The following is a 23,272-nucleotide window of genomic DNA, read 5'->3' on the forward strand; positions in this document are numbered from 1 at the left end:
AATACTTTTTCAATATTTGTTTTGTATATACTTCTTGTAGCATTTGAAATATTAAAAAAGGGTTATTCAATGACACAGAACATAAACTTGAAACTGATCCAAATCAATACAACTTGAATGCAATGATGCAAGAATGGTTTTCATTAACTAAACAGATGTGCAAATATATAAGCAATGTCAATTACACATTACTTGCTAGTTCTATGTTAACAGGATTACATTCAAGGACTAAAGTGTCCAACAGCCTACTTTTAAGCCAATGCATTTTTGGGAGGTGAAGATGTTGTTTTAGTCTGAAGAGCAGCTTTTTTTTTCCTACATAGATAAGAAATCAAATATACCTAACTACTCAATATATGACACCATCTTTGTATTTTTCATCATGCATATCCAGTTTTCTTTTCAACCTGGTAACAGTTAAGTTTCAATACTTAACCTTAATTTTCCCTAGTAGCAAACTTCAAATTTATCTCAAAAAAAATGGCAGTCTTCAAGACATATTTTTCTATGAAGCATCTGAATCGTAGCATACCCTAGGTTGAAAGGGACCCACATAAGGATCATTGAGGCCAACTCCTGGCTCCACAGAGGGCACAGAATGAAGACAAACTGGAGCCTTCCACCTACTTCAGGCTTTCTTTACTTGCATGACCACAAAACACAAGAGTGTCAGAACAAAGTATGGAAAGAATAAATAATGCTTAAATTTGCAGAGAAAATTACAACATCCCCCCCCACACACACACTTTTACAGAATAATGTTTTGGGGGCACACTAACATACACAACCCATTGTTTTATGAGGGTGGAAAGATGTTCACTGTGCTTCAATTAAGTGCTCTACATGGGTCATGTAATACATAAGGTATGTTTTTGAGACTACTGATTTAGACTCAAATGTACATAAAGGTTGCCCAAATTATGTACATTTCAAATTTAAAATAATGTAACAATGAGTATCTTTCACATAAAGATGCACAAGTTTTTCTGCATATTTTCTGTAATAGAATATATACCTTACTTCTGATATGACAGTGGACAACTAGAGTTAGAGTAGATTTGGAGAACCATACATGCTTGAGTAGAAATTTCTGCTAGACCTGAATGCTGAGGCTTCTTTTCAGCTCTGAAAGAAGAGGGAAGAATGACCTTCCTAACTGGATGTCCAACTCCACTGCAAATGGAAAAAACCCCAAAAAGTATCAAAGTATCAGTCCAAGCACAACATGGTAATTTATAAGAAAAAAAAAATCAGCAAATAAACTAAATGAGCAAAATATGGCCATGACTTCTGTCCTGGATACACACTGATGAAGTTCACCTTGTCTGACAGGTAGTGTGTTTGTGCTGGTCATGCATGAGAAAATCTCGGATGTGATGGGAAGAGAGGGATGAAAACCAGGACACCCTCTTACACACAGTAGGCATGGAATTTTACGCACTTTCTCTATTTACCTGAAAATTCTCAACAGAAAAAGTTTTCAGTACTAAAAGCCAGAAAAAATATTTAATCTGACTATCTGAGGGCAAGGCATATTTCAATATAAAAATGGAATATATGTTTCTCCTCCCCTCTATTTCTCACACAAGACTCAGCAGTTACAGCAGTAACAGCATGGACATTTGTAAGACTATTTGAATCCCTCAGTACAACTAATAAAGTAATTATTTCCCAGTCATAACCTAGCAGAAACTTTCTCCCTTACATTTGGAATTATTTCCACATCAGGTGTTGACATCCACAACCATTGTGTGCTGCAGGTATTAACTAATTCTGCCCCCCAACAGAGTAACACTCACTCTTGGCCTCTTTCCAGCTACACTTCTGTGTACTTCATTTGTCAGGGCCTTTACTTATAAATCCTGTTCCACCAGTACTCAAACTTTGGCTAAAACTCAAAATGTTATGCCTTTCAGCTGCATTTCACAAAACTCTCAATGCTTAAACCAATCCAGATTATCATTCTAATGTCATCAAGTTACCTAATATACTGTTTTTATTGTAACATTCACTCTAGATCTTAAGGTTTTCATATCCAGTAGTGTGAAATCCATCAAACTACACCTTCTACCTGACTATTTAGTGAAGATGAATTTACTGTTCCACAAGGGTGACTACTATCTATTTTCTGATACTGATCTCTGGTGTTTCTCATTCCTTTCTGTAAAGGAAAATGGATTAGCCAAGTCGCTGCAAGTCCTGACACCTGCATACTTCTGTGTCTTCAAAACACCTGAAGCAGCCTACTTTCTCCACTGACTCCCCACATCTCACGTCATTCCTCCAGCCCCCTTGGAAACCAAACACAAGGCCGATCAATGCCTTAGAGACATCACTCGAGACCAAGGCTCAAAATGATCCAATGCTTTTTTGTCACCTCAGGCTTCATCAGCCTGCACCACGGCCCCAGGCTGCCTCAATTCCCACTTACACCCGTCTATTCCCTTCCACAGTACTTCCACCTTTCCCAAATTCTTCTGAGCTTTCCTCTTTCTCCTTGTACTTTTTCAAACCATCTCGTCTTTCAGGCAACATCAAAGCCTGAAGCCCCTTGTCTCGGAGGGGCCTGCGGCGCTTTCAGACTCTCTTTTCGAAAGGCCCTACCCAAGGGCCTCTTGCCTCGTCGGAGAAAGGCGAAAACGCCCTAAAACGGAGGAGGCCCGGTGAAAGCAGAGCCATTTCGGATGGGCACCAGGCACCTTGCGTACTTTTTAAAAAAACGGCCCGAGAAGCTGCGTGGCCTCCTTCGGCCTCCTGCGGTGCTGCTGCTGCTGTTGCTGCTGCTCCCCCTCCCCCGCCGCCGGCCCCGGCCCCCCGCCTGTCCCTCCACTGCGAGAACCCGCGCCTGTATCCCTTCCGCTGCGCCTTACGGGAGACAAGCAGACCGCCTGCCGCGGAACGGGGACGGGGCAACGGGGCAGCGGGAACGGGGCAGCGGGGTCGGGGCGGCGCGGCCGAGCCGCAGGAAAGGGCTCCCAGCCCTCTGGGGAAGGGAGAGCCTGCGAGCTGGCCGCTACCGCGAGGACAAGGATACCCCCTGTCCCCAGGCGACTGGTGACGACCGTCGCGAACGCCTGCCTTCCATTGGCTCTCAGGCTGGCAGAGCGCGGCCAATCACAGCTCGTAGCGGAGCCGAGAGGCTCGCATTCCCGCCTTCCCCTCCTCCCCCTTTGAAGCCGGCCCCGTGGCGCGGAGGGGGTTCGGCCGCCTGCGGAGGGAGGGTCACGTGACCTTCTGTTTACATCCTCTCAGCTGTTGGGGCCCCTCCTCCCCTCGCCGTCTCTCACACCGACACACACCGCAGTGGCGGCGACCTGCGGACCCCCTCCGCCAAGCGGGCCGGGGCACGCCGCCCTTCGCTTGCACGGGCTCCCGCTCCCTCGCTGGCCGCGACCGCTGCGCTCCGTGCTGACGAGCGGGGCCCTCTCCTGTCTGCCTTTGCCCCGGGCAGGTCTCGCTGCTGCCGCCCCCTTAGGGTCCGGGGCCCGCTGCGCAACGGGTGAGTGTCCCGCCGGGGGGGTGCGAGGAGGGGGGCCGGGCGGGTGGGCAGGGCTGCGCTCCTCGGGGAGCAGCCGCGGAGGCCGCCGTCTGCCAAGCGAGACGTTGAGTTTGAGGGGGAAGAAGTGGGGCCCGCCGGTCCCCTGCCCTCCCCTCCGCGGGCAATCGACTTCCCATTGTCCGTTGGCCTCGCGCGCAGGCACGCAGGCGCGCGCCCTCTGAGGTGCGGGGGGAGGTGTGGGGGTGGCGGGAGGGGGGTTGTTTTCGCCGGGACAGGGCGAGGGCTCGCCGCCGCCCGCGACTGCGGGGCGGGGAAGGACGGGACGAGGAGAGTGCGTGTACACCCTCGGCAGCCCATTCCTCCTCCTCCTCCTCCCGACCGCTCCCCCCCCCACCACCACCCCCCGCGTCCTTTCGCCGTCTGCGTGATAAATAATTACTGGCCCGAAAAGGGCTGGGACTAAAGGCGGTTGAAGGAACCAGCCGCGGGAAGATGGGAGGGTTCCAGTGTTGACATCTTGGGGGGGGGGGGGGGGGGTGAAGGGGGAGAGGGGAGGGAGGGAGGAGGAGGGGGGGCAAGGTGAGGGCAGCGCTCGCCCCCAGCTGCGGCTCTGCGCCCTGCCTCCTCCCTGTGACGGCAGTTCTCGCCTTTGAGGAAATGCAGTAAGGACGGGAGCTTGGGGTTGGGTTCCCCCCCCCTTTCCTCAGCCCTGTGGGGGGGCTGCGCCTTCCAGGCCGAGGAATTTTAGAGGAGGCAGAAGGGAGCGTGAGGCAAACGTTTTGGTTTTGTCTCAAGGAAGAATAAAACACGGGCTAAGGGTATTTACTCCGCCGGGAGAGGACTCGGTGTAGCAGGAGCGAGGGGAATGCACTTTGTTTACGTAAATAATGCGTGCGAGATGCACGGTAACTTCGCTTTCCGCCCCGCGAGCCGCGGCGGGGAGGCGGCGGTGGGGGGGCGGAGGAGGCAGCCCCTACCCCCCGCTTCTCCTTACGCGCACACTTGGTCTCTGTTTACATTGTGGTCTCTGTTTTGGCTGGGAGCGGCGTTAGGGGGAGGAGCAGGAACTCGCTCCGGGGCAGCCACCTCCTCCCCTGTTTTCTTTGTTGTTATCGGGCCGGGAGAGGCGTCCTGGGGTCACGTCGGCCTGTAGCTAAGCTGCGGTTAATGTGATTGCTCTTCGGCCCGAAACCTCGGGCCGCTTTCCTCTGTCCGTGTGCAGGTCTTCTCTCTCCTCCGTCGTCACCCTCCTTCCCCCCCCGCCCCCCGGTAGTTGTCAGCGGCTCGCAGTGAAGTTGGAGGGCGGAGGAGGAAGGAATTTTGGCATTTATTTGATACGCAGTCAGCAGCCTGGGCCTGCTTCGTGCAGCTCACTTGTTTTTGACAGCAAAAGGGGGGAAAAAGAAAAGCCTCCTATGGTGGAAGGTGTGTGTGTGTTTATTGTTCTTGGTGGAAAGTGAAAGAAAACATTTTAGGGACTGTGTGAGAGAAGAGTTGGAAGTACCAAACTGCTACATTATGTGGAGAGTGCTTGTGTCCTTGCAGTACTTTCAGGTGCCCACGTAGTTACTGTTTTAGTGGGTATATTTTTATGCCTGCCAAGCAAAAGTCAAGCACAGTTGAACTGCAGACTTTTCCAGCAAGCAAGTAAAGTTTCTTCTTATAATGAACAATAAACTTTGAGACACACAAGTAAGAGACACAGTTAAGGACAAGATATAATCCCCAATCAATTAATGAAGATACCAAATCCCTCTTGACCACGTGCATCTTAAAAGCATTCTTTGCAATACAAAGGGCAAGATGCAAAACATCTAATACTTGAAGTTGGTAAATGATGAGAGTGTGTTGTGGGAATGCCTTTGTAGCCATAATTCATTATTCTTGCAAATCAATCATAAAATGTATGATACATTTTTCTCCCCACAGGACCCATACCTTGCTCTCCACACTGGGCAGACTATCTCTGGAAAGAACCAGGCTTGGATAAAAGGAGCTGTCTCTGCAGAACTCCTGCCTGATGTGTTGGGAAAGTTTGAAAAAATGTTGGATGTGTAGGTGGACAAATGTGTGAAAGATCTAGTCATATTTTAAATTACTTTGTGTGAATATAATATAATGATAGGAATGCAAGAAGTACGTGAGTGAGGTCAGAGAGCCACAATGAGGGCTTTGGAGGCAGACACTTAGCCAGATGTTCTTTACAACAGTGAGTGTCCCGCAGAAATGCAAGAAAAAACAATTGGATGTTGTTGGGAGGTTTGAAGTGAGGAGAATGTCATGAAATCACAGAAACAGATATAAGTATGTAATACTGGACATCACTGGATGACCAGATGTTACCTCTGGGTCTGAGCAGGATTAGGTTCCTTCCCTGCATAACCTCTGATCTTCACTCCAGAAATCTTGTAAAAATCTTTCTGCCTAATTGTCTCTCACAGGGTTTCCTTAATCCAGTCTCAGACTTCGTGTCATGACTTGGTTTAGATATTTGACCAGCCAGTTTCAATGTTGCGGTACAGATTATGTATAAATCTATAAAGCCTTTCCGTTTCTATAGTTCTGATCTTGACAGATTGCTAAATTTTATTGCTCAGGCTTGTATTTGTCTGGCAGTGATTGCCCCAAGCTTCAGCAGCTCCCTTTGAAGAGGCTTCTGCCTAATAGGAGACTAAGAATAGAACCTGACTGCCAGACATGTATTATGTTTTTGAGTGCTTGTGCTGGACCATAGCAGAGCAGTCACTTGGCTGTGTTTCTGTAAACTTGGTGTGTAAGCTGAAGGTGGAAGTCTTTAAGAAGCTTATTGCCTGTGACTTCAGGCAAACTTGTAAGGAAAAAAAAAAACCCAGTAACACAAAGACCAAATTCCAAGTTCTGCTGCAAGACAGGATTAGTAATGCAGGGTGATGTTTTTTTTTCACAGAGATGTTCTAAAAACAAGATGACTTTTCACATGCAATGTTCCAGGGATGTTTATTCCAGGACTTTCCACAATTCCCCCAAACAAATATATTAAAAGCACTTCTGAAATAGGCTGTATGAGAATGTTCATCTCAGTCTTCAGTACGTGGTGAGGAATGACCGAGTTACTTTTTTCTGGATGAGAAGTATGTTTACGTTTACCTGTTGTTTTCACTTCCTGCTTTGTTCCAGCAGCAGTGTCACAAAGATCTCCTGTTTTGCCCTGCTGAGCTGAAAGCCATGGTCTGTAGCTGATGGTTAATTAGCTCTCTGTGTAAGAAAAGGGCCTTGAAGTCTACAGCACTTGACATTCTTGAATACAAACATCATGAAGTACGATCATCCCATTTATTTTACCTGCTTAGAATGTAAATTCCTCAAAGGCAAGGTGGGAAGAATGTATGTGCCATCTTGTTCTCAAATGAATGATCAGGTATGTGACTGGTACTGTAGGAATCTTCCAGTGGGGTCAGAGGTTGAGGTGTATGTGGATTCTTCTCCAGCCCACTGAGGTGGATTGTTCTGATGCAGAATTCTTCTAATGTATCTACTTTGCAAAAGTGTGATCACACTTCTCCATTTCTGTGGAGTTCTGGGGAGCAGAATTAAATAGTTTGTGAAATACTATGGGTATAATTATATTAAAACATCAGGAAGTAACTAGTCTGCTCCAATTCCTTTGGGGCTTATTTGTGTGCACTGTATGTTAATGAGAGCCTTCAGACCTGCTTAACAACACAGAGTCTTAAAGCAGTTGCTGCTGCTGCTGTGTTTAAGAAAATGGTGTTGGGCTTCTGGGCTTTGAAGAAAGGATATAATTTGTAGCAGCTTAGGATGCTGAATATGACTTTTTGTGGGACTGAAAGATCAGCAGGTTGCCACAGTAGTGTTGGTTCTCCGTTCTCTTTGTCCAGGTAGATCATGCCAACTTGTGTTTCAGAGTTAGTGTTACTAGTGCAAAGTTGGCAGTGATGTTCACAAGGAGCCTGAAATTCTGATCAATGTATGTGTGTGGATTCTTGTTAAATACACTTCTGATCAAAAGCTTATTAGGAAGCTTGGAAGACCTAAAGTGAAACTTACAGTGTCTTTGGAAATGACAGTTAAACTTATTTCTGAAAACAAAGTATTGGGCCCTCCATCTAGAGTGCAAGTGTTGTGCCTATCACTTGTCCATTGCTACTGCGATTAGTATGTGACTTGTTTCTCATCAAATTTTATTGGTCCTTTAAATTGAAACACAAAAATATAGATTGTCCTTAGTTGTGAGGAGGAAACACATGCAGCAGTTTAAAAAAAAAAATCCAAAAGCTCAAGTTCCATAGCTCTATAATAGTTTAGAGGTGACCAGGAGTCACCTGGTAACCCTTAGGCTGATTTGTTCTTGTGGGGAGGTGACCATGGGGCAGGAGTAAGCTGCTCCTTTGGTTAGGCAGCTGCCTTGTAAAAGGAGGAGTTGGAGGCCACTGCTTAGAAAGTGGATTTAATGAAGGGTAATTTTTTAGTCCTTTCTGTATAATGTTTTGTGAAGAAAGGATGTCAGGATCTAGCTTGTTATAAGAGCAGAACATTGATTTCTGTAAGTTGCATAGAGTTGGAGATGTAAGATACTGTGAAGGTGACTAAAATAATTGAGGCTTAGAATTTCTCAAGTATTACATTTCACTCTGTTTTCTTAAAGTATATGCTTGGCATACAGTTGCAAAACAAATGCTGAATTTGGAATTGCAGTGTTTCTAGGATGTAGAAGACGACAAATAGAATCCATGCTTAAACTTGCTTGAGGAAACAATCCAGAACTTGCCAACAAAATCTTAAAATCAGGTTTAAAAGCTAATTAAACTTAATAGGCGTAGAATAGGTGGTTTGATAGCAACATGGGATGTTTGGAATCCTGTGTGAAGGACATGTGTATGAAGTTGCTGTAGGGCATCTGAGTTGTCAGTGTGGAGCTATTAGATGTGAAGTAGCATTTTGTGAAGGCCTACATTCTTCTGAAGTTTAAATGAAAGGATGCCAGGAGTAATGAATCTTAGTAGAGGTAGCTGCACAGTTAAAGAATGGGCAGCCTTTGTCTTGGTTGCTTTACTGGAGAGTGTGTGTGTGTTCATTTATGCATGCACGAAGAATACGCGTGTGACCAGACAGTTGTGAGGCAACACAGGGACTATGCACAGGATCTCTGTCCTCAGTTTTTAGAACCTGGTGATGATGGACTGCATGCTTGGTTCTGTTTACAAGTCAGAAGGACTCCAGGTTCATTCTTTGTTTTCTCACAAGTCTTTTGGGTGACAGTGCCTTGATTTTGCTCTGGTTGCTTTTGAATCCCAACTGTAGTATCCCTTTCAGAGGACACATCCTTTATGACGTTGGTGCTCTGTCTAGGAGTCTTAAGTCACACAGCAACAGCAGCTCTTCTCACTTGTGGGGAAGCAAGGGCAGGATATGGGCGGAAGAGTTTTCTGTTGTGTTACTTAACACTAAATGTTGCCATATCACAGGCCAAGTAGCATGCAATTAGCATGAGCACTTAAAATAGCATTAGAGGTCTGTGTTTAAGCACCTGAATCACATAGCAAGTATTAAGGGCTTGCTGTTATTATCAAAACCCCCTTTTGTTTGCATGATTTCTCAATAGAGAATGCTTATTAAAACTGTTAGCAGTTATGATTGTCTTCCTTTTTTCTTAATAAGTGGCTTGTTGAGGTCCTAAATTACAGGTGCATATTTCTAATGGCAAATTAAGTGATTTTGAAAACTATTTTTGGGATGAATAGCAACAAGTTTGATACTGGATAATGTTCACCAGGAGACTGTTACTGGGAACATACTGTTTTCCCCAGCTGATGTTTACAAGTTGTTTTTTGGCATGAGTTAGGGTCAAATCAAGAGTTCCTACACAGTAAGAATTTTATAAGTTGTAGTGAAAGGCAGTATATGGTAATAGACTAGATAAAATACACACACACCTCAATGTGACTATGCAAAATTTGTGTATTGCTACTATCCTTCAAGCAAAACAAATAGCACTTGCTATCTGTTCATGTGGAAGGGAACTAAATCTCAAAGAACTTGTCAAGCACTTTGCATGAGGTGATCTGTCTTACTTAATTCTCTGGTCATATGACAAAAAAAGCTGCTTCTCAAAAACAATGTTACTGGCATAATGTATGGCTTCTATAAGTGAAGCTGATAGTAACTGGAATTGTGCATGGTGAGAGTCAGCTAGTGAATCGCATCCAGCAATTGGTATGCCTGTGGTGTCTCTGTCCCAAATGAAAGGCTTGGTTCCTATAAATGGTGGTTTTAACATTGAAAGAGGAATGAGGACCATGTGGTTGGGAGGAAAATGAGAAACAGTAACTATTCTGAGAATTTATTTTTTATTTCTGTAACACATGTTTTCAGTGGACATTCAGGAATTACCACGTGGTTTTCTTGACAAATACTTGAAAGTAAAAGCCAAGTAATATTCCATGACCAAGTCAGGACCATGGTGCTAACCACTGTGCTATGTAATGGTCTGTATACCAAAGTTAAAAAAAGATAAGAGTCGGAGCCACTGTCCTTGTAATCGTTTTCAACACAATTGGTTTTGCTTGAATAGGTGCGGTTAAAACTTATGCAAGTTAGCATTGCTGAAAGAGCAAACTGAAGCTCACTAAAGGAGATGCTTAATTTCAGTAAACAAAGTGAATGGTTAATATTCCTGCAGTACTAGTAATTTCAAGTAATCAGGAATGCTGTGAATATTTCTACTAGAACATCAGTTTGCCATTAAAGGATTGATTTCCACCTGAAAAATCTGACACCCATAAAGTTTTTGTTTACTCTTGGTGGATTCTGGCAGGTGAGGACTGCTGGCTCTTACTCTGCAGGGGCATGTGATCCTGCTGTCTATTGCAAAACTCTCCCCTTTTTCCCTTTGAAGGATTAAGTGTGGTTCTGTTTCTATTCAGCGTAGTCACCTACTGTCCAGTTTCTTAAGCTTTGCTGTGTTCTTCCTTCAGCAAACTAAATTTGGCATTATTGCAATCCCGAGGTCAGTGAAATGAAGGACATTGAAAAGGCAAGTTGCTGAGTTTCTTCAACTTCTGCTGACAGCTGCATCATAGGCCTTAGTCTCTGCCTATTTACTTCAGTTAATTATGCATTCATTATGACTAAGACTCATAATGAGTTTCCTGAGATTCTGTCATGTTTTCTGGAGTAACTCAGTTGTCAGAAAAAGCCAGTGTAGGATTTAACTTCTCAGTTCTGGGATGGTCTGGATAAACCAGAGTTGTTAATGATGTAACTAAGGCAGGTTATGTGACTGTAGCAGCCTCTTGTGTTACATCTGTAAACTACACTCCTCTCAGGTGAAAACCACAAGCTTTGTGTGCCTGACAGATGACTGATGGGGGAGGATTGTGGGGATGAACTTAATGCTGTTGAAGTGTACAGCTACTATATCAAGAAATGATGGGTTTTCAACTTCCATTTCTTGCTGAATGTGCTTGCATCCCCTCCAGACTGCATCTGCTGTTTGTACAGTAAGTAAATCATAACTTGGGAGCCATGTTTGCAATAGTACTTGATTCGTATCTGGGGACAAATGATGCATAACCACTTTAAAGTTAAAAAAAAATGTGCTTATGCTCTTAAGGAAGGCTTTTAAGGGGTTTTGTTCAGGTATTTCTATTCATAGTTTAGGCATGCATGCCCCAAGATCCAGCCAGTGGTGAGACTAAACGTTTATTCTCACTAGAACACAAATGCACTTAGTGTGTAAATGTGCAGTTGGCCACTGCATCAGCACAGAAGACAGCACAAATGTGAGCACAAACAGCACCAATGGCTTTATCCTGTTGTCCCTTCTGTATGGTCAAGCCATATGTCTGCTAGTGGCAATCACATGCAGTATGTAGTGTGGATCCTCCCAGTTACTGAATTTAGACAACCTGTTCTACCCTGAAACTGTCCCTTAGGTCCATTTACCCCCATTTCCTCTTGCACAAACACACGTAGGCTCAAACCCTCCCTCTGCACTCCAAAAACATCACAGGTTCTCCAGCAGCTCACTCAGAGCCCTGTTTTCTTCCAGATGGCAATTCCTTCAGTTGCCTCACTTGGACATTCTGGTCTGTACCTGTATCCCAGGCTGCAATGCTAGTTTGCTGGCTAGTGCAGCTTGTTGTTCCCTGTGATCACACCCTGACAAAAACCTCACACCTTCCTTTGCTGGCACCACACACCCATAGATCTCTGTGACCTGTGGTCTGACTCTGCTAGTTGTGTAGACATAGATGCACATTCATTAAGGCCTCAGAAAAAGAGCTGGGGAAGGAGATTAGTGGGCAGACAGGGCAGTGGTGAGTTGGAACGGAGCTGGACAAGCATACTGGCTTGCAGTTTATTCACAGGGAACATCACCCTCTTGTTACCATAGCCCTGGTTTTCCTGTGCTCTTTGTCTCCAAGCCGCTTTGACCCTTTCTTTGCCCCCACCTTTGGGTCCCACCCTAAACATAACAGGGCTTGTGCAGTCCACAAGAGCTTTTCTCCTGCATCCTACAGTAGGTAAATCTGGTGGCCCTGTAAGCAGTCACCCCTCTGTCTGAAAAGTGCCCTGGAGAGGCACATATTTTGAAATGTTACCTCAAAATAGGGTATTTCAGTAGCAACAGGAACAGGGAGAATACCAGAGAACACTGAAGTTTTGTGGAAGAGGCTCTTGCAACAGGCTTTGTTAATAGTGCTAATGCTGTAACCTTTTAAATTGTAAAAGAGTTGATTTTTTTTTTTATTTTTCTGGATGATTTGCATTATGTAAGTACTTCTTTGATAGGTTTTTTTAAAGTAGATTTAGTTTACATGTGACTTGTGTATTTTGAGTATATGTTTTATAAAAATAGGCATTGGACGTTTGAAGAAGTAAGGATTTATGGACAAGGTCATGTCAATTTAGAGTACACAATTTGTGGATTTATATTATGTCTGGAAGATAAGCAGAGAGGTGCCTTGAAGTGTCTGGTGCTTTGAGATACACAGTATTTGGGGATTAAAAAGGAAGAAGTAAGGTGCAAGTAGATATCCAACTTTTTTTGTTCTTGTTGACAAGAGAAAATGAACTCTTAGTGTGCGTGTGCTTTAGTAAGCAAGTTAACAGTTGAAAAAAAATTGGTGAATGCAGTGTGATACTTCTGGAAAGTTGCATCAGTGAAATAATGGTATATCGTGATGCTGAGGAAGAAAAGCTGGAAACAGGAGTAGGCCTTATTCATTCATCCCTCTTGAGGATTACAGGCCTAATAAAGTAAGTTATCAAAACACACTTGTATTTACAGTGGACTATTTTAAGAATCTAGTAGACAGGATCAGTACTTAAATTTTTTATTTTATTAATGTCTCATAAGGGGACACATAGTAAGTGAAAGTTGAGATTCTTAGGCTGTGACAGTAAACATTTTGATAATAACAGAATTCAAAGTTGTTTATGCCGTGAATATTGCATGCTATTTTGACTCTCCTAAATCTGTTTCTAAAGATCAGAAAGCCCAGAGGTTTTAATGCACTTGAAACTTGATAAAGTTGATTCTTTTTTTTTTTGGGGGGGGGTGGGGCATGGGGCTGGGTGTTTTTGTAGAGACTGCAGTAAATGCATAGCTGTAAGATGAGGTTTCAAGTGTCAGGAATGTAACCATCTTCTATTTTTACACTTGACCTCCTTTCTATTTTCTTTTGCTGAAGGCAACAGGAGTATGTTGTTCTGTTGCTGCTGGAAGTGAGTTATTTAAATAATTTTAAAAGTTCATGTGCAATAAGCTTTTGAACTTTAGCACTGGCTGAAATTTTGTCATGGGCCACATTTAACCTACTCAAAATTATGAGACCTGTGACTTGATCTGCTTAAGAACTTAGAGCAGAGGAAACTACTTTTGTGGTAAAAGGTGAGGAAAGTGTTTCAGTTCTTGTACTAAACCTGCTTTGTATTTCAAAACAGGATTCTTCTCTACTCTGCTCCCCCCCTCCTTCCCCTGCCATTATTGGTTGCTCTGAAGGTAATACTGAAAGTAAAGGAACATCATATTTTACTGTGGTTTGCTACCTTCGAGTCACCCCGAATTAAACTATTAAGCGTTTCCTGTCATGAAGAGAAACTGGTTGCTTTTTTCTTTTTTTTTTAAATACTGAGTATTTGACTTGCCCTTTATGTCAGGGTGTCTTACTGCACTTTATGGTCAGGGTCATAATGTTAAAATTAGCAGAGATTTTTGTGTCACTTGTATGCCTTTCACCTTTCCAGACTAAAGCTGTCTAGATATTCCAAAAGTGGGGTGTTTTACATATCTTTCTTGAGCTCTTCTAGTTCTTAACATTTGACTGTTACAACATATATAAACTTGTGTGAAATGAGTATTGTCTGGTAAATGATCTTGTACAAAGCTTTGCATTGTGGTGATCAGTTTTGCAGCCTGGTAACTCTAGCTCGCTAATTCCTGTGGAATATGTGCACAGACAGCAGTTTCTGTTTTGAAAAACAGGTATGTGGTATGGACTCTGGGAATATCAGACATCTGGATGTATTAAGCATCACTGATACCTATCTGTATTGTGAAGTCCTGGTATTTTAGTCTTGCCGGTGAAGAAGCTGCTGCTACCTGGTGCTTCTTGTTTCTGTGGGTCTGTTAGGCCCTCTGGAGAAGCTTCTCGTCTTTTTTCTAGACAGTCTGTGATAAAGCAGTAGTCTTCAAACCAGTTTGTACTGGACAGACTTAAAATAGCTACAGTCAGAAGGTAGGCAGAGCTGTAGGCACACTTCTGAGGAGCTGAGACCTTTACAAAGTGGGCTGCAAGAGGGCTGCTAGGTGCTTTCATGGACACTGCTATCAGAGGGAGGATGAGGAACCTGTATGTTGGGCATGGGGTTAAGTTGACATCCTTTGCGTACGAGATCTTTTAGTGGAACTTTGACCAGTCACTAAGCCATCTTGGGCTCCCCAGATATGAGACAATTTTATGTGATGTCTTACAAAGAAGTGCCACTAGATGTTTTGGACTGGTGTGGGTAGAGAGACAATGTTAATTGTTTGGAAATCTACAGTTGATGGGATACTGCAGGGTATATAAAATTGGGGCAGAGCTGGTGTTCACTGATGAAGGTATATAGACACCTCTTGAGATGAGCTCACCAGTTTGTGTATAGCTGACCACTAATAACGCTAAGCAGCAGGCTGGCAGCTATTGTTCATGTCTTATCACAGCATACTGAGGGGAAAAAAGCATGTCACACTGCTCTGATCAAATAATACTACCAGGAACTATCTAGTTTTACCACTCAAGCTGCGTCATATGCTGCCATAGACGTCAGTTCTTGTCACTGTCAATCAGGCATCCAGCCTTTAGTTAGCAGTTAATGCTGCTCTCTGAATTTATTGAAATAATTTAGGTTTTTGTTTTTGGAATTGCATACAGTATTACTGGAATAACAACAGATTTTAGTTCTTTGTTTTTTTTCTGAGAACACTATCAGGATCTTTCTGCTTTGGAAAGTGAGTTTTGGACTACTTAAGAATGTATTTTCTTATCAGCACTTCTGTTCATCTGCTTCAGAATATGAGGAGAAGCTGGTTCTGGGGTCTGAACAGCAACTTATCATTAACACTGTCTATCAGTAATGCACAAACTCTAAGCCTGACAGACTAATGATTTCTGCACCAGTAATTGCTCAAGATCTCATGAACCTTTTTGTAAAGGTGGGCTAACTGGGGTATTCCAGAGCTGTTTTATCATCTCATCAGCCTCTCATCATAGAAGCTTTTTCATTTTACAAATAAAAGCATTTGTTAACAAGTTTTATGGCAGATACTGGTTAAAATAAAAACTGAAACAATACCAGCAGATCCTGTTTAGAGGAGGGAATGTTTCTGTGCTTGTTCCCAATTTAAAGCTTTTTTTGTAACATGAGTGACTAGATTCAGAATGATTGTAGGGTGGCAAATCCCAAAGATCTCCCTACATTTGAGGTGGGTGTGTGTGTGTATGGGGAATAATTTTGTGCAGGTGACCACCAGGTATACTTGGAATTAATGAGTCAGTAAACTAGGGCAGTGAGACAGCTTTCCTGTCTCTTAGCAGGGAGTTTTTGCAGGGTGTCATTAAGAAAGGTCAGTGAATGGCCCAGAGGGCATTCTAGGATCCCAATACTGAAGCTGGATCTGTGGTGACCATAGTGACAACTATTAGAGAATTATAAGCACAGCCCTAAATAGATAGAGATCACAGCTGAGGATGCTCTTTGATGATATAGAGCTGCTTTAGTACTTACTGGGTATAGATCTACACCTTTAGATTTCAGGAGCTACCATGTATTCTAGCAGTACAAAAACTTAACATTTACCCCAGTGTGACAAACTAGACTGCTAGCTATCTCAGGTGGAAATGGTGAATTCTTCTTTCTTTGTTTTGAACTAGTCTTCTAGGACACCTTAGTGGTGTCACAGGTGGGAGACTTGAAGAACTGGCTTCTGAGGCATGAGAGGCTTAGCTTTGCAATTATTTTTTGGTTGCCTAGATTATAGGCAGTAAGGTGAAATTAGTCCAGATGTGGTGTGAAGCTGTGTGTGATGTTTCATCTAGGAATTAAGTACAATTCTTTGTTTTGCTTTGTAATAAAAGGCGATGATTTTTGAAGTATTTATCAGCATACCTGAAAACAGGTCTGACATACAGAACTGATATATATATAACGTATAAGAAAGGTTCAGTAGACATTTAGCAAGATTGTAAAAAAATTATGGCCTGGTGTAACTATCAAGGGTCACTGGACCATGAAATGTGCCCTGGTGTGCTTGTCACTCGCTGCTGATGCACTTGTGAGGACAGTAAGCTTCAGTGCATCTTCTGAGAGAAGTGTGGTACCACGTCTTCTGTTTGGCATGTTCAGGTGACTGGAGGTGGAGGAAGAGTGAGAGCAAGCACACACCTGGAATCTTGTATAAACAGCTGCTGAAGGCCTAAACAGGAGGATCAGGGCTTAAGCTTACATCAGACTTGACAAACACTTTCTGCCCAAGTAGGTCAATGCAATTCAGGTTAAGTCAGTAGTTGTAGCTGTTTACATTCATTTGGCTTAACATTAATCCTGTGGTCTGTTCCTTGTTCCATTGCTATATTACAAAGAACCTTGAAGTATGCTTTGTGGAATTGTTACATCGGAGAGCTGACTGTAGTTGTTTTTGTACTTGCTTCTGTTTAACTTGAAAAGCTTCCTGAAATGATCTACTGAACAGTAGGTTAGGAGCGAATGTTTTTGAGTGAGACAAGTGTAGATTATAGACTTCAAAAACATGCAGTGTTTCCAATGCAGTTTCCCTTAATGCACTCAGTAGTATGTTACTAAATCCTGAAAAAAAACCCCAACTGTTTTTCTCCTAAATTATTTGGTGTGACAAAACAAATAGCTGTTGAAGAGGAGGCAATTCAAGTAACAGCTTATTTTCCAAAACACTTAAACTTTTTACTGCCTTTTGTAGCAAGGCATATATATAAAAGATTAAAAAAAAATCTCTGTCAAGACTTCCATTTTGAAATAGCTCTGTGTTCCACAGCTTATTCTGATTTTTATAGTCACCTACTACAATTACTTCTAGCACACAGTTCACATTTTGGTTTTCTCCAGCCTTTGCCTGCTGAAACTAATCTTATAATTTCTCTTTTCCTTGCAGATAGTAATCAATCATTCTGTTTATTCAGAAAGACCTGCTGAAATCTTATACTTGGCTCTGCAGTTTGGAGTTGAATTTCCTCGTGTGTGCACTGTTATAATACTTGGGAGGAAAGGGGAAGCTAAACTAAAATGGAGTCCTTTTGTTGTAGGAGTTGCTGGATGGGATGAGGAGAGACAAAACATGATCTTGAGATCCTTACAGCTGCAGGAGTGGCATGAATAAAGGCTGAACAGAAGTAGGTCCAATACTTGGTTGGTGACCTGGAAAACTTTAAACCTCTGCTGGCTGAGGTGGTGTTGCTGACTTCAGCCATGAGTAAACTGAAACTGTTAAATGGACTGAAGTGTTTCAGGCCCTTTTGTGCATTTGTTGTTAATTTCCTCCTATTGCTTGTCATAGAATATTTTTTTTTTAAATTAACAGCTGACTCCTATGCCTACATTAATGAGTAGCTCAGTCCTTTATTTTGTCTCTTCCCCCTCCTCCTTTCCTGGGTAAGGGCGAAGTTTCACTAAGCAATTCCATCTTGCCATCTATGAACTTAAAGTAATGTTATCACAGTCTTGATCTGGTGTGGTCCAAGCTATCTTGAGTGAGAATAGTTACGAGGAGGAGACTTGCACTGAGGAACAGATGTGAAATATTGCTGATTTTATTTATTATATCTTCTGTTTTCTACCCGTTGAAACGAGTCAAGTTAGTAGGCTCACAGAATTGTATTTTTAAGGAGTCATTTGTATAGTCAGGATGTGTCAGTACTGCAAGATACTACATTTTTAAGACCTGATGTGAGGATTTAGCAAATACGAGGTTTTTGTCTGCCAGATCAAGTGGATACCTCACTCGCATGGAATTTAATTCCTGTTTAAGAGGTTGTGCAAGTCCTCAGTGACCTAAAGTGTTAACTTGAAGTGTAAATGTATCTGTAAAATTCAGAAATGTGCAAAACTTAAGTCCCTTTGAGAATTGGCAAAAAAAGATGTCCAACCGTACAGCTGTTTACCAACTTCTCAGCTAAGAATTTTGCATATCTTAAAATGGTGAAGAATTAAAATGCATTCAAATTGCTAGCACTCTTAGCCACAGAACACCTGTTCAATTAATGTGACAGTATTAAAAAAGTATCAGAAATTATGATAATTCTGGTGAAATTGAAATTGGCTAAAAGTGTAGTCGTGGACAGGTATATACATTTACATGAATATTGTAGATACTTGTAAAAATAAAATCAGTAGCGTGGAATGAGAAATAGAGGGTTTCTAAATTGTAGGTGGTTTTAATCAGTGATCTTTATTTAAGACTATATTGAAATTTAAATATCGGTGAGTTTCACAGGATGCTTTCTGTGAGCTTTGCAGCTGCATGGAAAGTTTTATCAGTGTATGCTTTGCTGTCTTGGTCCTGGGTCATCTGTTGCAAAGAAGCTTTGACTAACTTGCCATTTTTCTCTAGCTGTGCTAAAACAGTTTGTGAGGTGTTTGTGTGTTTAAATAAGAGATAACTGCATCTGTCTTGACATGTCTGTTGCCTCTGTTAGAAGCAAATAGTTCTAATTTTGTAAGGCAAAAGGCTTACAAACATAAAACCATTGGTGGAAAGCAAATTATCACAAACATTTCTCTGTGGCAGAAAAGGTCACCTTTCATGAAAAGATGTAGTTCTCGAACTTCTTAGGTAGGGTGTTTTTTTTAACAAACATACTTTCCACTTGAGTAGCATTTTTGCTTATGTATAGCTGTAGAAACACGGTAGCTAAGGAAAGCAAACATAAAGCAAACAGTATTACTGTGTCTACCTAATGGCATTTTTTTTTTTCATCTGGAGCTGTGTATCTAGAGTAAGATGCAGCCCTCAACCACACTTCCAAGTAGCCAGTCTGTTCTGCAGAGTAAGTGTCCCAGCCTTCAGAAGAGGCTTCTGTTTTTGCGTTCTCCCCTGCTTTCTTCAGTGTCACGTTGTGTACCGCAGCTTTTCTGTCCCTGCCGTTGAGATTCTGCATGATAACCATTAATGAAGGTGAAGCAGTTGGTGGGTGTCGTCAGTAGAAAATTGTATGATACTTAGAGTAACTTCAGCTGTCAAATAATACCAGTAATAGCAAATTACAAAGTACCTGAAGGAATTACTTCTGGTTTAACGTAGTGATTGTATTGAAATTTGCAAATGTTATTTTTAGAAAAGAAATGTTATGTGAGGCTAGTGAAAGAAATGTTTTTAGAAGGGACGGCAAAGCTTTGTTTAGGTCAGAAGAGTAGCTTTTTGCCATCTGCCGTGTGTGTGTTTGCTTGCCAGTTGAGTGTAGATAATTGGTGAAGTTCTCCATCTGCTGGTGCGAGGTGGCGAATGCAGGTAGTGCTGGAAGTGTTTCTGTTTCACAGATGTACCAGCTGCATCAGTCGTAAAGAAATTCAGTTATTGCATTTACTTTTTAGTTAAAATTAGTTCCAAACATACCTCAAGGAAATAATGAACTTTTGGGGACGAAGGGGTGGCAAAACTTGCCATATGTAGATGATTTACTTGACTGATTCAGCAGTTTATTGAACTTTAAGTTTGATACAACTAGAGGCAAGCGAGCAGGGCTGGAATATTTCTACAAATTATTTTTAACTTTTTAAGAAATAATTCTTGCTCAAGTTCCACGTTACTTGTCTGAAATGCCCTTCAGTTTTTTCATAGAGGGAAGGGGATGTTCCTGTGTGGTTGGACACATGGAAGCCTACTTAACTCTGATGTGAAACACCAGGATCTTGAGAAGTGCTGTTTTTCTACTTTCACCAAAGGTTTTCTTGATGGTCAATGATAATGCCTCATGAGTCTCTCTTTCCACTCCAGGATGTGAATGAGAATTGTTTTTAGTTCAGGCAGAAGCCCACAGTTGAGTAGTGAACAGTTGTCCTTTCGCCCGTGATTCTGCCATTATGCTTCCCCTGCTTTTTTTAACTATACTTGTAGTTTAGCATCGTGACTCTATGATCTGGTAACCTGAGCTGGGGTACTTGAAATTTTAAACCTAGATGTATATCCTAGCACTGGTACTGTGTAGTTACTCATCAGTATTAGCAACATGGTATTTTGTTTAAATCAAGTGCAATAAGGAAATGCTTGTGTCAGAACTGCAAATTGAAATGAGGTTTTCTCTGTTACAAGACAGTTTTATGATGACCATGTAGATGGGAGGGATAAGAATTGTACAGTTTTGGGTACTGTAGAAACTTTATTATAAAGCAAGAAGCCAAAACTTCAAAGTTTTAATCATAGCTTTCCCTTGTTTAGGATTATATGCATCTTTATATTTGTGCTCTTCCTGCTCAGAACTAATAGTTCAGTTTCAGTACTCTCTTGATTCTGAGCTTGGTGTTCAGAAAAGTGAATTTGATCATTAGACAGGTGTAACGCAGGAACACAGTTTTCATTTGCAAGGATGTTTCAGTGCTCTGCTTCAGAATCATTACAGTTTGCTGTTTAATCCTGCAGAAAACCAGTTCAAACCCCGAAAGTGTTTTATTTTGGTAAGGGGGAGGTAAACAGATTTGAAGTTGCTTGTAGTTTCTCATAGCTTCTATTCAGTTTTACCAAAAGGTTTCAGTACTGTTTTGATAGACACCTGCTGAACATTTGGAAAGGATTCATTACTGTTTTAAGGATGTTCTTAGTTCAAGTATTTAACTGTAAAAACTATTGTGTTGGTCCCAACAAGGTAGACTTAGAAACCAGCTTTGTTAGTGTAACTTAAATGACCTTGGGCATCTGGGTTGTTTGTGAATTCCTGACTCATGAATTCGCACACATAGGCACATGTAAAACAGGAATTTGCTGAACTGCATTAATTTCAGATAAAAGATCACATTTGTATTTTTAAAAAGACTTCTTGCTGAAATATGCTTGTTTGAAGAGGCAGGTGGAATTTTCAAAAAGATGATAGCAGTGTGGTTAGTCAGGGTGAGTCTGTGTTTTTTCTTTTTTTCTTTTGTTAACTGGGTTACCTAGAACATGCACCAAGATTTTTTTTTTTTTCAAACTAAGCTGGCTGTAATGTTTACAACTGGCTCACTGTGGGAACTCTATCTAGAAGTGGTGGATTAAACTTTTTTTCTCCTTTCTTCCAGTCTTGCTATTTTTCTGGTAATTCATGGAACATTGCACATGTTAACAGCTAACTTACGTTTTTCTTTTATAGGTTTAGTGATTAATAATGTAATAACTGCAGATAAAATCTAGTGCTGTGTGGAATTCATTAAACTAGCTGGTCAATTCAGAGGTGGGAAGTTGTGGAAGACTTTTAGGTTCTTAAGGAATTCCTTCTCACCTAGTGAAGACAGCAGACAATAGGAGGAACTGGGATACTCAGGGGGGGGTTCCTGTGCTGAGTCCAGAATGGAGCAGTGTGTGGTTGTGTGTGCATTAATATTCTGGTTGCACTCAAAAGCAAATGTAGGAGAAGCATCTCCTGGACATCACCACTCACTAGGCTGTACCTCCGGCTGTGGGGTGATTTGCAGAGTATGAAAACCCAGTTCCTTTGTTCCTTCTAAAAGTAACTAAGTTGGTACATGCCCCAGCTGCTGCTGGACATGGAGTTTCCAGGATGGGACCAGAGCTAGTCCAATGCTAGTTACTGTCCTTCCCTAAATTTATAGTAAGAGGTGTGATAGGTTCTTGTCACTGTAGTGTTTTCACTGTCTGTGTAAACTCTTGGGCTGCATTGCTTACTCATGTAGACAGCCTGTGCCGACATATTAAATCTAAGATGAAAAACATTGGATTGAAATAAAATCAGAAGGGCAGAATTTTAATTAAATACTAGCTGTCCTCATTCTTAACAGTTCTTCTCCTGATCCAGTGCTGATGTTATTTCGTCACCCTCTAATAGCTGTTGATTTGTTCTTCTTTTTGAAACTCAAGTTCTGTAAACATCTATTTTCCAGGATTCGTTTGTGATGTGCTTCTGAAGGAAGAACTGAGAATCCATTGCATACTTACACTTTTGGGAAAACTCCTCCTAATGTATTTTGCAAACTAATTGAATTATCATAGAAATTCAGCATGGGAGGAGCTGTGAGTGCTGGAGAAGACAACGATGACTTAATTGATAATTTGAAAGAAGCTCAGTACATTCGCACTGAGAGTGTGGAGCAAGCCTTCAGAGCGATTGATCGTGGTGATTATTATCTGGAAGGATACAGGGACAATGCTTACAAAGACTTGGCCTGGAAGCATGGGAATATACACTTGTCAGCACCTTGCATTTATTCTGAAGTCATGGAAGCACTGAAGCTTCAGCCTGGATTATCTTTTCTAAATCTGGGCAGTGGAACCGGATACTTGAGTACAATGGTGGGATTAATTTTAGGTAACTTGAATGTTTTTTATTTTAATATAATATTTCTGTATATTTTTAGAAGATTATACAAGCCCTGTGAGACTTTACTACTTTAAAAGTTACAGTACTACGCAAAGGCTGGGTGTTGGAGATGGGTTGTTAAAATACCATGTGTTACCTACAAGATGTTCACTGGCACTGCTGTCCAGTGACATTTTTATGGAGTGTTTTGGAAGATGCAGTTGTTCCTGGCTGCCTTTCTGTAGTCTAAAATTTTCATTTGAAAAGAAACAGTCCTCTTGCTGCTTAAATGGAAAAGGCATGGAGGCACGATTTTTGAGGACTAAAATTTTAGTCTACACTGTTTATTCCCTTATACCACATTACTGTTTTGATCTTCAGTTTATAGAGACAAAAAGCTTAATTAAAAAAGTTAATGACTCTTGAAGAAACTCAACTGAAAATAAATACCAGTATTCAAACAGTTCTTTAAAATATATGTGCTTTATTAGTGAGAAAGATTGGGAATGTAGACTAAGACTGTTTAAGCACTGTATGCCTGTAAGTTTAAAAAAATTAGCAGATTAGCACTGTGGTTTTATTCTGTTTTCAAATACATGTCTTATATGGAAAAAAACATGGAATACCATACTGCTTTCTAAATTGAAGAACCTACCTTAGAAAGAAAATACTTTAATTCTTCCCCTCTCCCCAATACAAACTGTATACAAACAGATTTTTTTCAAAAACTAATTTTAATTGCATGAAAAAAAAT

General features: G+C 41.7%; 1 protein-coding gene across 2 annotated transcripts in view; it reads left to right on the forward strand.

Annotated features, from left to right (window-relative positions):
• The first annotated feature begins 3,306 nt into the window (after positions 1-3,306).
• PCMTD1 (protein-L-isoaspartate (D-aspartate) O-methyltransferase domain containing 1) overlaps positions 3,307-23,272 on the forward strand; it is a 46,496-nt gene continuing 26,530 nt past the window's right edge. The window contains exons 1-3 of one of the 2 annotated variants that reach the window (XM_084260819.1): positions 3,470-3,499; positions 17,323-17,409; positions 22,103-22,527. In XM_084260819.1, the coding sequence (XP_084116945.1) occupies positions 22,221-22,527 (307 nt within the window). In that variant the 5' untranslated portion in view covers positions 3,470-3,499; positions 17,323-17,409; positions 22,103-22,220. Of the gene's footprint in view, positions 3,500-17,322; positions 17,410-22,102; positions 22,528-23,272 lie in introns of both variants that reach the window. The other variant, XM_084260820.1, reaches the window with a different exon arrangement.

Source organism: Gallinula chloropus (genome assembly GCF_964237585.1).
Source record: "Gallinula chloropus genome assembly, chromosome: 2".
NCBI classification, from domain to species: domain Eukaryota; kingdom Metazoa; phylum Chordata; class Aves; order Gruiformes; family Rallidae; genus Gallinula; species Gallinula chloropus.